The 14,266-nt window shown below is 37.7% G+C and overlaps 2 protein-coding genes across 2 annotated transcripts; both read right to left on the bottom strand.

Moving 5' to 3' along the window:
• Window positions 1-814: 814 nt before the first annotated feature.
• On the bottom strand, window positions 815-3,275 carry LOC111787960 (disease resistance protein RML1A-like). The gene is made up of 3 exons (XM_023668073.1): window positions 3,166-3,275; window positions 2,935-3,039; window positions 815-1,770 (listed from the first exon to the last, which is right to left on the bottom strand). The coding sequence occupies exon 3, from the start codon at window positions 1,761-1,763 to the stop codon at window positions 831-833; it is 933 nt and encodes a 310-aa protein (XP_023523841.1). The 5' UTR covers window positions 1,764-1,770; window positions 2,935-3,039; window positions 3,166-3,275; the 3' UTR covers window positions 815-830.
• Window positions 3,276-5,615: 2,340 nt separating this feature from the next.
• Window positions 5,616-13,646, bottom strand: LOC111788424 (TMV resistance protein N-like). The gene is made up of 5 exons (XM_023668761.1): window positions 13,022-13,646; window positions 11,828-12,911; window positions 11,459-11,734; window positions 10,263-11,363; window positions 5,616-7,768 (listed from the first exon to the last, which is right to left on the bottom strand). Exons 1-5 carry the CDS (start codon window positions 13,501-13,503, stop codon window positions 5,720-5,722), a joined length of 4,992 nt encoding a protein of 1,663 aa, XP_023524529.1. The 5' UTR covers window positions 13,504-13,646; the 3' UTR covers window positions 5,616-5,719.
• Between the last annotated feature and the right edge of the window lie 620 nt (window positions 13,647-14,266).

Raw genomic sequence — 14,266 nt, 5'->3', positions numbered from 1 at the left:
TTTTTTTTTTTTTTTTTTTTTTTTTTTTTTTTTTTTTTTTTTTTTTTTTTTTAATAATTAGAGACAGCTACTATATGTATGATGTCCAATATATGTAAGAAGTTATGTAAAATAATTTTATAAATGATGCCTAGACTTAAAATGTACTGACCAGCTTTTGGAGATTTCTAATCATGATGGGACACAAAGAATTTAAAATTTAATAGTGGTGCAAAGGCTTAATGTACAGGGAATTATACTAAAGGAGATAAATCATCGTGGTAGTGATCAAGATTGCTTTAATGTCGATCGTTTTGATCTATATAAAAACTTTCTAGGACAAAATATTTGAGGATCACTTAAAATGGGCCGAGAGTATATTGGGTATAGAGTATACCTAAAGACATATGTCTCATTAACGGTAGTGTAAGTGGGAGATTGCTAAGATTTATTTCATAAAACTTAGTAATTGATTATTTAATTTTTTAATAATAATTTTGCTTACTTTATTAGCAACTTAACCTTATCCATTATTAATATATAAACTCATTAATATAATTTTCAAGAATATATACATATAAGAGGATCATATTCCAGAAATGTCAAAAATGATATGTATTACATTATATCCGGTTGGATACTTTATTATCCGGTTAGATACTTTATTATACGATTTAATTTGTAATGGTTACAAATGATTTGATTCAGATCGTTCATGTGGAGACAAGTGAACGAGTGTATTTCATACTATGAATTTGTATAAATCCTTGAAATATATTCTTTTTATTAGGAATTTATGAGTTTAATTAAGAGAAAAAAAAAAAAAAAAAGCATACAAAATTATGGGTTCTTCACATCCTCATCTTGTTCTTCAAGATAATACAAGCGGCATAACGCTTCATGGCTTCCTCCTCTTCCTCCATATTTATGAACCCAACTCCACACCTTTTCAATTCAATGTTCCTCGAAACAAATCCGCCATAGTTAACTTGTAACAAGAACCGAAATTCAATCTCTCTAAATCCCTTCATCTTCCTCCTCAGCAACTGGGTTCGAGCCAAAACAAACAACCAAATATGATCCATTTTCCTCATCCCAGAAATCGTCAACCCATTAACAATAACATCTCCCTTCTTCAAATTCCCCTCATCTGGGCTCCTTCCGGCGACAGAAGCAATAATGGAGCCGGAAACATCACCCCCGCCGTCGCCGCCGCCACACACGACACATAGAGCAAAGCGAATCAAATTAGAATTCGGCGCGCTCGGATCCCATTCGACAGTAATCGAAGACCCCATTTTTGTGGTGAACCAATCAGGAATCTCACTTCCCGGAATCACGACATTGAATGCACCATTTCGAAACAACATGCTCTGCATCCAAGAAACGATCAATCTCTGAAGCTTTTTATTGCCACCCAATTGATAGCAGTTCATAAGATTCAACTCTGTCATGAAATACAAATGCTCTGTTTTTAACATTTCTGGAATGGATACAAGCGAGCCGCAATCCTTCGACAAGATCCTTAAAATTCTCGGTGGCAGCTCGGGGATGCACAAAAGCTTCTTGCATCGATTCAAATTCAATCTTTTCAGGTTTTGCAGCTGAGAGATTGTTGTCGGAAGCTGACTGAATTTATTGCCACTCAAATTCAGCTCTGTTAATGAAACCAAACACTCAATCCCTTCTGGAATGGATTTGAGGTTGCAGTAGCTGAGATTCAGTTTGGTCAGAGAGAACAGAGTGGCCAATAACGGGACCCCAATTGGAGAATCATCGGCCATTGAAGCTCTGCAAAGACAAAGGAACAGGCGTTTCATGATATCACATGTGCTCTGTTCATGCTCTGTTATGGAGGTGTGGTCGAAACAGAGTTGGACTAATGCATTTGTGTTGCCGGAAAATTGTGGGATGTTCTTGAGCTTTGAACAGCCCGAAAGAATCAGTACTTGAAGGGATTTGATGTTAATTTTGGTTGGAAGATTGGTGAGGTTGATGCAATCTTTCAGATTCAGAAGAATAAGGTTTTTTGCAGCGAAAATGGATGGATGAATGATGATCAAACTGGTGCAGCCTTCGAGCTCCAATCTCTCGAGATTTGGAATTTCTTCGAAATTTGGAGTGTTTGTCAAGTTCTTAGAGTGGTTTAGATTGATATACTTCAAATTCTTCAGATGCTGTCACAAATGGATCACATAATAATAGTTCGATAATAGCTCGAGATGTCCATTTTGTTGGATGAAAGTGTCCCACAACGGTTGATTTAGTGGATGATTATGAGTTTATAATTAAAGAATACACTCTCGATTGGTACGAGGCCTTTTGGGAAAACCCAATGCAAAGCCATGAGAACTTAAGCTCAAAGGGGACAATATCATACTATTGTGGAGAGTCGTGTTCGTCTAATACATTTAACTAATAAAATGAGAAAATTCAATAAAGAAACCTAATTTAACAGGAATGGCATCACCGACATAACAGGTTAGTATTCTACGAAGTGTCTTATAATTTCGTTCCGATTTGTGTTAATAAAGAGTGCGAATGTTTCCCACGATCAGTTGTGTTCAACAATTTCATGGGGATGANAACCTAATTTAACAGGAATGGCATCACAGACATAACAAGTTAGTATTCTACGAAGTTTCTTATAATTTCGTTCCGATTTGTGTTAATAAAGAGTGCGAGTGTTTCCCACGATCAGTTGTGTTCAACAATTTCATGGGGATGAAGATTAAAACAAGAGGTGGAAACGGGGATGGAGAAGTATTTCCCGTCACCACCGACCTGTCCCATAAACATCTCTAGTAATAGCTAATTAAATAAGATGATTACCTTGTTTCCGAGCCAAAATTGTTTCAAATTGCTATGGCACATGTGGAGGCCAATAAGGTTATTATGTTGGGAACTCAAGGGCAGAAATTCCAAGGGAAATCTATCCCATTTCAAGTATCTCACATTCGTTGGGAGCCAATGTTTTAAGTCATTTTCTGATCTCTCGTACTTAAATTGGTTCATACTCCAAAACCTTTAAGGACTTCAACAATACGATTTAGAAGCAACCTGAAACCATTAAACAACAAATGGAACATAATCGATGTCAATTATGTCAACTTAAGAATACCCGCCTTATTTCTTTACTCGACTGTTACGTATAGTCCTTGATGTCAAGGTCGAGAGAGATCTTACCAGAGTTTTCGATCTTATTCACGAGTACCTCGATCTATCGAAACGGTTTATCCTCGTCCACTCCGGCTGCCCTCGTAGTCTCCTTTCTCTCCCTCTACGCCTTATGTGTTGGTTTGCTTCCCATGGAAGATACTTTGTGATGTATGCACTCTTAAAAAAGACAACAACTTGGGAGCTGGGATCCATTCATCATCCACTAAACACAATTCTTTTATGTTTTGTTTCTCAATCAAAACCCGTTCGCGTCAAATTTTGTGTCCGCTCAATTAACAAAAATACTATTTTATGTGTGTGGTGTGTTAGATGATGCACTGTTCTCCTTGGTGGCATCATGACACTCGTCTAAGCTCTCATGTGACCGGATGGACGCCACTTGAGGGTCGCCGCTTCTCTTGTTGCAACGTGAGAGTCACAATCTACTCTCTTCATAGTTAGGTTGTGACATTCTCTCCCGTCCTCAATGACTTACCTCGGGGCACAATCATTGTTAGGTTAAAAAAAAATACTTTTAAACTTAAAGTTTCAATAATATCCTCAAAACTTTGAAACATATCCTCACGTTTTATCCTTTATTGTTCGTAATATTTAAAAACTTGTTTGAGAGTTATTTTAGGACAATTGTTTTTAGCTCGTTATTTAATTATAATTAATTTTTGTCAAGAGTGTTCGATTATAAATACATTTAATGTTGGTTTCACACTATTTTTTTTTAGTAAGTTTATTTTAAATTTTTAATGTTTGGTTTTAGGTGGTGTTCCCTTCTATTTGTTTGTGCCTTGTTGTCCTTTGGCTTAATTCAAATATGATAGTCGGTGATGTTAATCTTGAAATAAATTGTCGTTCTATGCATAGTGTCACGGTCGTACTTTTCGAATCTTGCTACGTCATGATCGTAACACAATTATGATAAGCCTTAAGGAAAACTCAAGTTCCATTATAGTTTTTTCATCCGGCTTTCCAGCTTCATCGGACTTTAGGCTATGTTCTCTTTCGTCGATTGAATACAATTCATGGGGAAACTAAACTTTGTTTGGTCATGCACGCTCCCCGTGCATGCATGTTCATGTGCTCGCGACTCTAGTTGTCTTGTCTCTACCATAGACCAAGTCTTATGGTTCAACCTTGCCTCTTCTCTAGGCTCATGTTCTTCAAATGCAATGTTGTATCTCATTTCATTGTTTTGATTTCCATCATAGCCCGCACAGCTTCATGATGGAATTTCAAGTTTGGAGAATTTTCGGTTCGTTTAACGTCGGGATACCATCGACGACTTTTTGTTCGTGTTTTAGGGCGATTTGGAAAAGATACTTTCTCTTTCTAATATCCCAACAATTTCCCTACGAAATACTATCGAAGAAAATGAGCTTATTACAGTATATATTGGTGCTTAAAATCGAAACTCAAATTTGAAAACCCTAATTGGGCCTTTGAAGAACACGGTGAACAACTAGATAGTTTTCGACACTACTATGAGAAATGTTCAAATTTGATGGTTTTGACACGTATGATCGACAACACACACTACAAATTTTTGTTGCTCTTGCGAATTTTCGGTTCATTCAATGTTAGGATACTATCGACGACATTTTGTTCGTGCTTTAGGTTAGTTCTAAAATGTTACTTTCTTTTTCTAATATTTCAACCATCTTCATAGGAAAAATATTAGGACTTGAGTTTAGAAGAATCGGAGCCTATAACACTATAGACAGGCGCTTAAAACCGAAACTCAAATTTGGAAGCCCTAATTGGGCCTTTGAAGAACATGGTGAAAACCTTGAGTTACGGTCGATATTTTTTCGAATCTTCCACTGTAAATAACGTTTAAATATGATGGTTTTGATACGTGATTAGCAACCAACACCAAAAATTGTTTTTGCTCTCGACCAATTTTCATTTCGTTCAACATCGGGGGTACCATCAACGACTTTTTGTTCATATTTTAGAGTAGTTTTGAAAAGTTATATTCTTTTTCTAATTTCTTTAATTAATCAATTTTCGTTTGTTAATTTTAAGTCACTCCACTGTAAACCTAGAGTCGCACTCTTATGTACTTTATAACAACTAGTGCATATTTGTATAATTATTACAAGTAAGTCGATCATTTCGTGAATTATTTTTAATTACAGATGAATCAAAAGTCCATTTTATCCCTAGTCTATCACACCTTAAATACAATCAATTTTCTAACCAATAATTTATTTAAATAATAAAATTGACACTTAAACTATCATCATAGGAGTGAATTCCGTTTCTTATTGGTTAAGCATCTTAATAACAAAGAGAACAAGCACTCAAAGTTCATAATTCAATAATAACTAAAATCTTAACGGGTGAACACATTTAGCAGGGTGAGGGAGGAAAAAGCAAGTCCTATAATTATTCCGTAAAATATTAATGCTACAAATCAATTAATTTATAAAGAGATAAAATATTTATTGATCTAGTGTTATACAAACTCATTACATAATATTCGATAATATTTAATTACAAATAAAATAATCAAAATTGTTATAACATCATGAAGTATGGGTTCTAAAATAAAGACAGAAACGAACTATCTTCCTATATTTATGGAGGCAGAAGAGATGGGGCCGACCGACATGGACGAAGGACTGTTCCACATTGTTGAAACCTCCTTAGCCATGGATCTTGAACTAGACTCGAACAGAGCTTGATAGCCAGCCCATGGCTCCAGTGCTGGCAGTGGGTCTTCTCCATTAAGGAACCTCGTGACTTGCCTTATGCAGGGGCGAGCTTCTGGGTTCCACTGAGTACAGAGAAGCCCAAGTTTGAGCACCATCTCCATCTCCTCCACCTTATAATCCGAACCCAACTTCGGATCAGCCACATGAACAACATTACCCGTTTCATACAACTTCATCACCCAATCCACCAATACAAACTGCCCTGATCCCAGAGGCTTTCTTCCACATGCCACTTCCAGCACCACTACTCCATACGCATACACATCCGCGCTCTTCGACGCCTTCCCCGTTCGAAACAACTCCGGCGGTATGTAGCCGATTGTCCCGACAACTTTCGTCGTGTGCGATACTTGGTCGTGGTCGTATTGCCTCGACAAACCAAAATCGCTCAATCGAGCATTCATGTCGTCGTCTATTAGAACATTGCTCGGCTTTACATCTCGGTGGATTACCACTTGCTCCCAATCTTCATGGAGATATAGTAATCCTGCAGCAATGCCTTTGAGGATGTTCAATCTTTGCTCCCAATTCAAAACGAAGTTTTGAATTGGATGATACAAAAGAGAATGAAGGCTCCCATTTGAGATATAATCGTAAACTATGAGAAGATCGTTGTTTTTCTTGCACCATCCTTGAAGATTAACCAAGTTCTTGTGTCTTAATCTTCCCAAGCTTTCGATTTCCGCTGCGAATTCCTTCAATCCTTGGCTCGAGTTTCTTTTTACTCGCTTGACAGCAATCTCAGCTCCAGTTGAACGTAACGAGCCTTTATATACCGACCCGAATCCTCCGATTCCGATTTGCTGGCTGTCTTTAAATCCATTTGTTGCTGTGTAGAGGTCTTTGTAACTGAATCTGTGAGGGCAATCTTTTTCCCAGTCCTCTAAGCTCTCAGCTTTCCTCATTTTTCTAAACAAGAAGGCTAAGACAACAATTCCCACAATGACCAGAATCGATGAAACTAATACAATAACCATAAACTGGGGATTGGATGCACGAGGATGGCTCTGCCGTTCTGGTTCTATGGGAAGGAGAGAGTACCTCAGCGGCCGTGCCGGTGCATTCACGGCGAAACTCCATCCCAGAATGTAATGAGAGCTTGTTTCGATTCCGGTCGACGCAGCGAAGCCAACGTACATTTTTTCCTTTAGAACAGGAGTTAAATCAATGGGACAGGAAAGGAGTGGCTTCTCTGGTTTTTGATCTGTCAAAAGGCCTATATAAACACTCGCACTTTTTCTGGAACCATCATATTCAATCCAAACAGCAATTGGGTCACCGGAATCAATCAAGATAAGGTCCAAAATGGTATCATTCAAATAGGAATAAGAAGCATGTTGGGAGGAAACAGATACAACACCATTGATGTTAATCCCAACATCGTTTCCTCTGGAGTTCTTGAGCTCATCATGTCCTTTAACAGTGTCAAATTCAACAGCAAATATATGGTTGGATACGCTTCCATCATTAGAACGATTGAATAATCCAAGGAAGTGCCCACTTTCAGCACCTTCAAACTTGGTTGATGGAGCCAAGGTGAATGCAAAGACGTGGCCGCCATGGCCGGGGCTGGATGGTTTAATGGCAAACACAAAAGTTGTGGAGAAAGATGAAAGAGAAGTGTTATTAATCAGGTGAATGGCATCAGGGTAGAATGCACGGCCTATGACATTTTGTGAAGTGTTGGTGAGCCTCAATGCACCAGATGGCATCACAACTGCGGCTCCATCGCGAACCAATCTTTTTCCTTGGCTAAATCCATTGTATAATAAAGAAGATTCTGCAGAGAAAGCTGCTATATGCAAGAAGATGAAAAGAAAAGCTAAAGGATTTGGAAGAGCCATGTGCCTTTGGAAGAAAGCTCTAATCAGCTCCAGAAAAGAAAGAAAAAAACATGGCTATCCATATGAATGAACACCGTTGTTAATATAAATGAAGGGAGCTTTGAATTGGTCGCAATTGGAAGCCAGACTTATATGGACCACTGATGGGGATGGGAGAGCCGTGTGAACACTGAATGGTTTGATGAGGAAGTTACTGAAATTTCAAAGCTTCAGACCCAAATGAATCTTCTTCTAAGAAACAAAAACTAATACCACACATTAATTTCTGAATAATACACAAAAGTAATGAACTTGTGAATTTTCTCGGTTGTTTGGAAAAACTGACGTAGAAATAAGAGATTCTGAAAAGTCTTTTTGAAAAATTCAAGAGATTGTTTTCTTGTTATCAGTGAGACGTCAACATCAAAACAAGTCAATTGAGTTGAGCTAATTGAGCCAAGTTTGTCAAACTGGGTTAGGCAAGTCGAGTTGAGTCGTGCTAACCATGCTAGCCTAAGTCAAGTCTATCCTCGAAAGTGCACACTTGAAACCGTATTTCTATCCTATATATCATGGAAGAATGCGCCTACAAGTGTAATGGCCCAGATCCACCCCTAGCAGATATTGTCCTCTTTGGGCAGCCCTTTCGAGTTTCCCCTCAAGGCTTTAAAACGCGTCTGCTAGGGGAAGGTCTCCACACCCTTATAAGGGTGTTTTGTTATCCTCCCCAACCAATGTGAGACATCACAACAAGATATGCTCACTAAATCCTAGTTCATATCCCACCTTTCACAAAATCCTAATTGATTCACGCGTCACACAGTGTGTATGATTAAGTACTATGCTGGTGTTAAATTCATTGTTTCTTCATCTCGTTTCTAGTTTGAGTTCATGTAGGTCTAGCTGAACTAAATTTGTGCATAAAACTTCAATAGAAAAGATGAAGTCATTAATTGGAAGATTGGTCACAACAATAGGAAACCAATGAGACTTTTCAAAGTGAGTTTTTCGAGCATTGGCTCTAATTTTCCAACTTTGTGGTCATTAGGATTGGAGTTGCGTTCTTATTCAAACTAAACGCTCTCTAATATTATGTTCCGCAAGTCCCCTTAATATCGAAGCAAACTCCTCTCTTTATATAAGATTTCAACCACTTGAAAGCCACCACGAAGCCGCCACTGTTTGAATGTTTCCTTTTGCATGTTAGGTGTGTATGCGCCATATAATTTACTGACAGGCTGCTTAACCACTTCATGCATGCAACATCTTTGCGTTGCACTAACTATGGGTACTGGAACAAGTTCTACGAGAGTGCAACCGTGGGTAGCACAGGGATTAATGTGTTGTACGAGGAGACGAAGACTTCAAGAGGTATTGGAAAAAGTACTTCAAATGAGATTGCCAAAGCCTAGCACCACACTAAGAAATCTCGACAGAATGTCAAGTATGCCCTACAAGATGCAACGAATGTGATGGCATTGCCCAACTTGTTAAATATGTACAATGCAGAAAGGGTATTCCGATCATCTACATGCACCTAAAAGTTATGAAGAAAATCTTACGGTATATTTGGGGGACTGAATCCTTCCGGTTATTCAACACTAAAGTTCATGCTAGATGGATATTCTGATAGTGATTGGTGTAGCGATGTGGATGATCGGAAGAGTACATTAGGATTCATGTTCTTTTTGGGGGACACAGTATTTACGTGACTTTCAAAGAAATAACCGATAGAAGGCTACCCAAATTTATTTGGATAGCACATCTGCTATCGAATTGGTGAAGAATCCGGTTCATAATGAAAGAAGCAAGCACACTGATCTGAAGTTCCATTTTATTCGAGAGCATATGAAGGAAAAGGAGATAGAGCTAGTGCATGTGAAAAGGGAAGACCAAGTAGCTAATATCTTTACGAAGCCTAGTGCCTCTATGAAAGATGGAAGAGAATTAAGTTTCAGGCCTAATAAACTTAATTCATCGACATGAACAAATTTTGAAAAGGCCAAATTTAAGAAGTTTATTGGATACATCTTGAGGTTAGATTCATTTGGTAGATACAATCATCATTGTTCAGAACAGAACAATATCCCAAAAGGATATTTCATTTAAATTTGACATGTTAGGTCTTAGAAGAGAATGAACATTATATACAACAGTTTCTACTGAGGTTCAGCACATAGAATACCAGCTCTCAGTACAAGTTCTCGAACCTGGTAAAGCATGGACCAGCAAGAATCAATTTCACAGAAGGGTCAACATAGTTCAACGCAAATGCATGGACCAGATAGAATATAAACCAAAGCCACGAATCTCAGTCAAGATATCAAAAGAAAACAGCGAGGGTCAACTTGCTTAACCAGCGAATCAAAGAAAAGAAGAAAACAAAACGTTCATAAGGTGGGAATATTTTAGGCACTGATTTTTTCCCGCTTCTCTTTTGTTTTAATAACTTTTTGTATTAAATGTTATCATCAAGAGCTATCTTTACTCTAATTTGGTGTGGTGAGTGTATCATAAAGGAAATTAACACGTGAGAAGGAAAAAGGAAAAGTACCTCATACTATCTTCAATGCCCATTCTCCCAAGCTGTGTATATTTTTGACTGCATTAAGTTAGCCATTTTGGAGTTCTGGTGTTCAGCTGATGTGGGGTAACTAAGAATCATTACTTCTGTTTCACTTATAGGCCTGTGATCTTCTTGGTTATAGTGTTCTTTCAGTGACACACAATTCCTAGCAAGTACATAACGTAAACCGAGCGGGAGCTTCGGTAATGACTGGAGCCTACTGCAGTTGTCCAAGACAAGGCATCTGAGATTGATAAGCTGACACAAACTATTAGGCAGGTTGGCGAAAAAGTTCCTGCTTAGATCCAGAAACTGCAATGAAGACAGACAGCTGAGGTTGTTGGGTAGGTCTCCATCTACCAGCTTGCAATCACTAAAAATCAGAACTTTTACAGAATGAAAATTCGATAGGCAAGTCATCAACTTCAAACCAAATGAATGTGAATTATAATTCCTTGGTGTATCCCAAAATGGGAAGAACGAATAGCAGAATTTTCGGGACAGGCCTTCGCAGTTGAATACTTCGAGGTTCGCCAGAAGTCGTAGAGACAATGGGACATGACTAATAGAAGTACCACTCACATCAAGCTTCTTTAAACAAGAAATGTTTCCCAAGCTGTCTGGAATTTGATCAAGCTTTGAGCAGCCACCCAATGCAAGATGTTTAAGCGATGTCATGCAACCAATCGAGTCTGGGAGTGTAAGAAGATTTTTGCAGTGTCTAAGATCCAACAATTCGAGGCTAGTGAGTTTTCCAATCGACTGATGCAATTCTCGAATAGCAGTGCCATCTAAATGAAGCTCTGTCATAAGTTTCATGTTTTCCACGATCTCTGGAAAATTTTCAAGTCTTGAACAACCAGAAAGAACGAGAATCTTTAGTGATTCGAAACAAATATTAAAAGGGATTCTTTTGAGAGATTTGCAATCCTTAAGATCCAATAAGATGAGATGTTTCAGAGCACCGACAGATTGATGAAGCTCCTGCAGTCTTATACAACCATTCAAGACCAACCTCTCAAGATTTGGCACCATTGACAAATTAGGGGTCTTGATCAAGAACTCAGAATTACTAAGGTTTATTATCTTCAATTTATCTAACCTCTGTTAAAAAAAGGACATGGCTACAAGAATGTCATGATATTATCAATTCAACCGTTAAAGAAAATTAAACAATGCTATTGATAAAAGTGACGTACCTTTGCTCCCTTCCAAAGATTTTCAAGGCAGCTATTCGGTAAACTGAGTTCCAATAGTTCACTCGGCTGGAAACGTGACGGTAAATGTCTTAAAGGATATCCATGCCAACTAAGAAGTCTCAACTTATCTGAGAGATACTCAAGATCTCCAGAAAGGAACACATTATGAACAAGCAACACTTTCAGGCCGGTCATTGTCGAAAAGAACTTGGCATTTAAGTGTGACTCTCCATGCTCGTCCAAGTCCAAGACTATGGATTCAATGTCTTCTACTCCCTAAGAATATGCACGGAGGTGAATTCAAAGTTCAAAAAATGCTTGTTTCTGAACTAAGAGTAACATTGCTTACATTCTTTATTGAAGCTTTACCTGATTATGCCTCAAAGCATGGTTGACATCCTTTCGACGCCACAGCCTACAGCATTTGCCCGACGACTCCTCAAGAAAAATTTCTTGACCTAATTTTTTCAGTAAATTATGCACCTGTACTTTGTTACCGTGCACGGTTACGAGGGATTTCTCCTGCAAAATTTTTAGTCCGTCAGCAGCATCAATTCCAAAACTCTTGAACGTGTCAATGACTTGGTCTTTGCTCCTTCCTGTAAGAAAACAAGCAATATCCAAAAACATTCTCCTCTCTTGAATTTCAAGTGCATCATAACTAATTTTCAAGTTTTCATAGATTTCCCTGTTTAAAGAAACATTTAAATTTTTTACGGCATCTTCCCATGACGGAACCAATCTACCGTGCAATGAAGACCCAAGAACCTTAATTTCTGATGGGAGGCCCTCAGCATGTTTTATAAATTGCATACAAAGATCCAAATAACCTTTCTTAAAAGACTTGACCCCAAATGCTTCATGACAGAAGAGCTGAAGAGACTCTTCATCATTAAAACTCTCAACATTGTATCGCCTATCAACTCCAAGAGAAACAAGCAAACCTTCATCTCTAGTTGTAATGATGACTCTACTTCCAAAACCAAGACATTCTTCTCCTCCTATCAGTTCTTTCACCTGGCTCACACGATCAACATCGTCAAGAACAACAAAAACTTTTCGATTTTGTAGGTTTTCCTTTATCATTGCAGCTCCATCACCGTCTTTAATGCGAACTTTTCCTTTTAATAGAGTCATGGAAAGAAGTTTCTCCTGCAAGGATACCAAGCCTCCAACATTCTTTAAAGCTTGCCTAACATTCCGCAGAATGCAACTTCCATGAAATTCACGGGCAACAATTTTGTAAAGAGCTCTGGCAATAGTTGTTTTGCCTATTCCACCCATCCCCCATATCCCAATAAAGCGCACATCATCCAGCCCCATGCCCAAAAGTATATTTATTCTGCTTAACCTCAAGTTCATGCCAACCAAATTTTCATCATTGCTAAGTAAATCAGGACGCAGATGATTGAAAACATGCTTAACAATTTCTTGGACTTTCTCTGTTTCGGTCCTGTTCATAATACAACCACCTAAATTCAATTTCAAGTTCTAAATTCAATTTCCAAGGGACATGAGAACTTTGATACTGATGTATAAGAGAGAAGGAGCAAGGAATCATACTCGTCATTTACATGCCATCCAAAGAGCCCTCCAACTTCTCTCATGGCATACCTCCAGCTCTGAACCTCTTCGAAATTCTCCTTGATGTTACTCTCGTGGTCAATAAAGAAATTTTCATAAATTCCAGTAGGACTGATGACATCGAAGGAATTAATTTTGTGGAAAACCACGAGAACCGTTTGACCTAATGTGTTCTTGCAGTGGACGATCTTAGCCAATTCCCTCAAGCACCACTTGGAATCCGCATAGCGTTGAGATAGAATAACAATGGTGGAGCGTGACTCCTCAATCGCTTTGATCAGCACGTCGGCAATGGCCTTCCCTCTCTCGAGCTCATCGTCATCTCTGAAAACCACAATGCCCTGTCGCCTGAGAGCTTCGTAAAGATGGTTGGTAATGGTCTTGCGAGTGTCCTCGCCTCTGAAGCTCAGAAAAACGTCATACGACCATCTAGGAGAAGAAGAAGAAGAAGAAGCAGCCATTCACAACCGTGCCGGAGAAGGATTAGAAGGAAGAGAAGCATTCGAAGTAGATGGAAAATGCTACGAAATCTTGACTTTCCATTGATTTTCAGAAACTTTTTCCACCGTTCCGCTCTATCAGACGACTGACGATTGAAGTTTGAAGTGCTGACCATTTTTCTTTTTTCTTTTTCTTAAATATTCTTTTTATTATTTTATTATTTTTTATTATATAAAATAATTAAACAAACAAACAATGTAGTTTGAAACAAATAATAAAAATAGAACAGATTTCTTGTCTCTATTCGAATACGTCTTTTTCTAATTTATTTTAGACCAATTTTTTTTTTTAAAAAATAATTAAGGAATTGTTTATTTCATAGGTTGGGTTTAGTGTATCTTAAACCTAACCATGGTATTGACTAATTTCAATATTTTTTATTTTAATTTTAATATTAGTTACAGTAATAATTGTTGTTTTTTTAATTATTCTTTCTTTCTCTCTCTTTCCTTGTTTAACTTTTGTATACAATTTTTAAAATAAATTTCACAAAATAAATTTTTAAGAATTACAAAAAAAAAAAAAAANCAAAAATATATACTTTTAATAACTTACTCGTAAAATAAATATAATATTTTTTAAATTTAATATTAAAAATCATGAATATATAAGTAAATGACGTCGAGATAGATGCAAAGTTTTTAGGAAGCATGCTGGTGGAGGACAAGATACAGGACAATGCCTAAGAACAATTGCCCTACTTGGAAGAGACTCCAACTAGTT

Source organism: Cucurbita pepo, chromosome LG02, assembly GCF_002806865.2.
Source record: "Cucurbita pepo subsp. pepo cultivar mu-cu-16 chromosome LG02, ASM280686v2, whole genome shotgun sequence".
NCBI classification, from domain to species: domain Eukaryota; kingdom Viridiplantae; phylum Streptophyta; class Magnoliopsida; order Cucurbitales; family Cucurbitaceae; genus Cucurbita; species Cucurbita pepo.
Note: the sequence above shows the minus strand (reverse complement) of the source record. Positions and strands in the feature narration are given on the sequence as shown.

What these genes read in the sequence shown, in the direction of transcription:
- LOC111787960 (XM_023668073.1), bottom strand. Translation starts at nt 1,763, where the DNA reads ATGGCCGATGATTCTCCAATTGGGGTCCCGTTATTGGCCACTCTGTTC.
- LOC111788424 (XM_023668761.1), bottom strand. Translation starts at nt 13,503, where the DNA reads ATGGCTGCTTCTTCTTCTTCTTCTTCTCCTAGATGGTCGTATGACGTT. An exon ending in GGATGGCATGTAAATGACGA is followed by an intron (nt 12,912 to 13,021) that starts GTATGATTCCTT and finishes TATTATGAACAG; the next exon opens with GACCGAAACAGAGAAAGTCC. An exon ending in CAGCTTGGGAGAATGGGCAT is followed by an intron (nt 7,769 to 10,262) that starts TGAAGATAGTAT and finishes TCATATGGATAG; the next exon opens with CCATGTTTTTTTCTTTCTTT.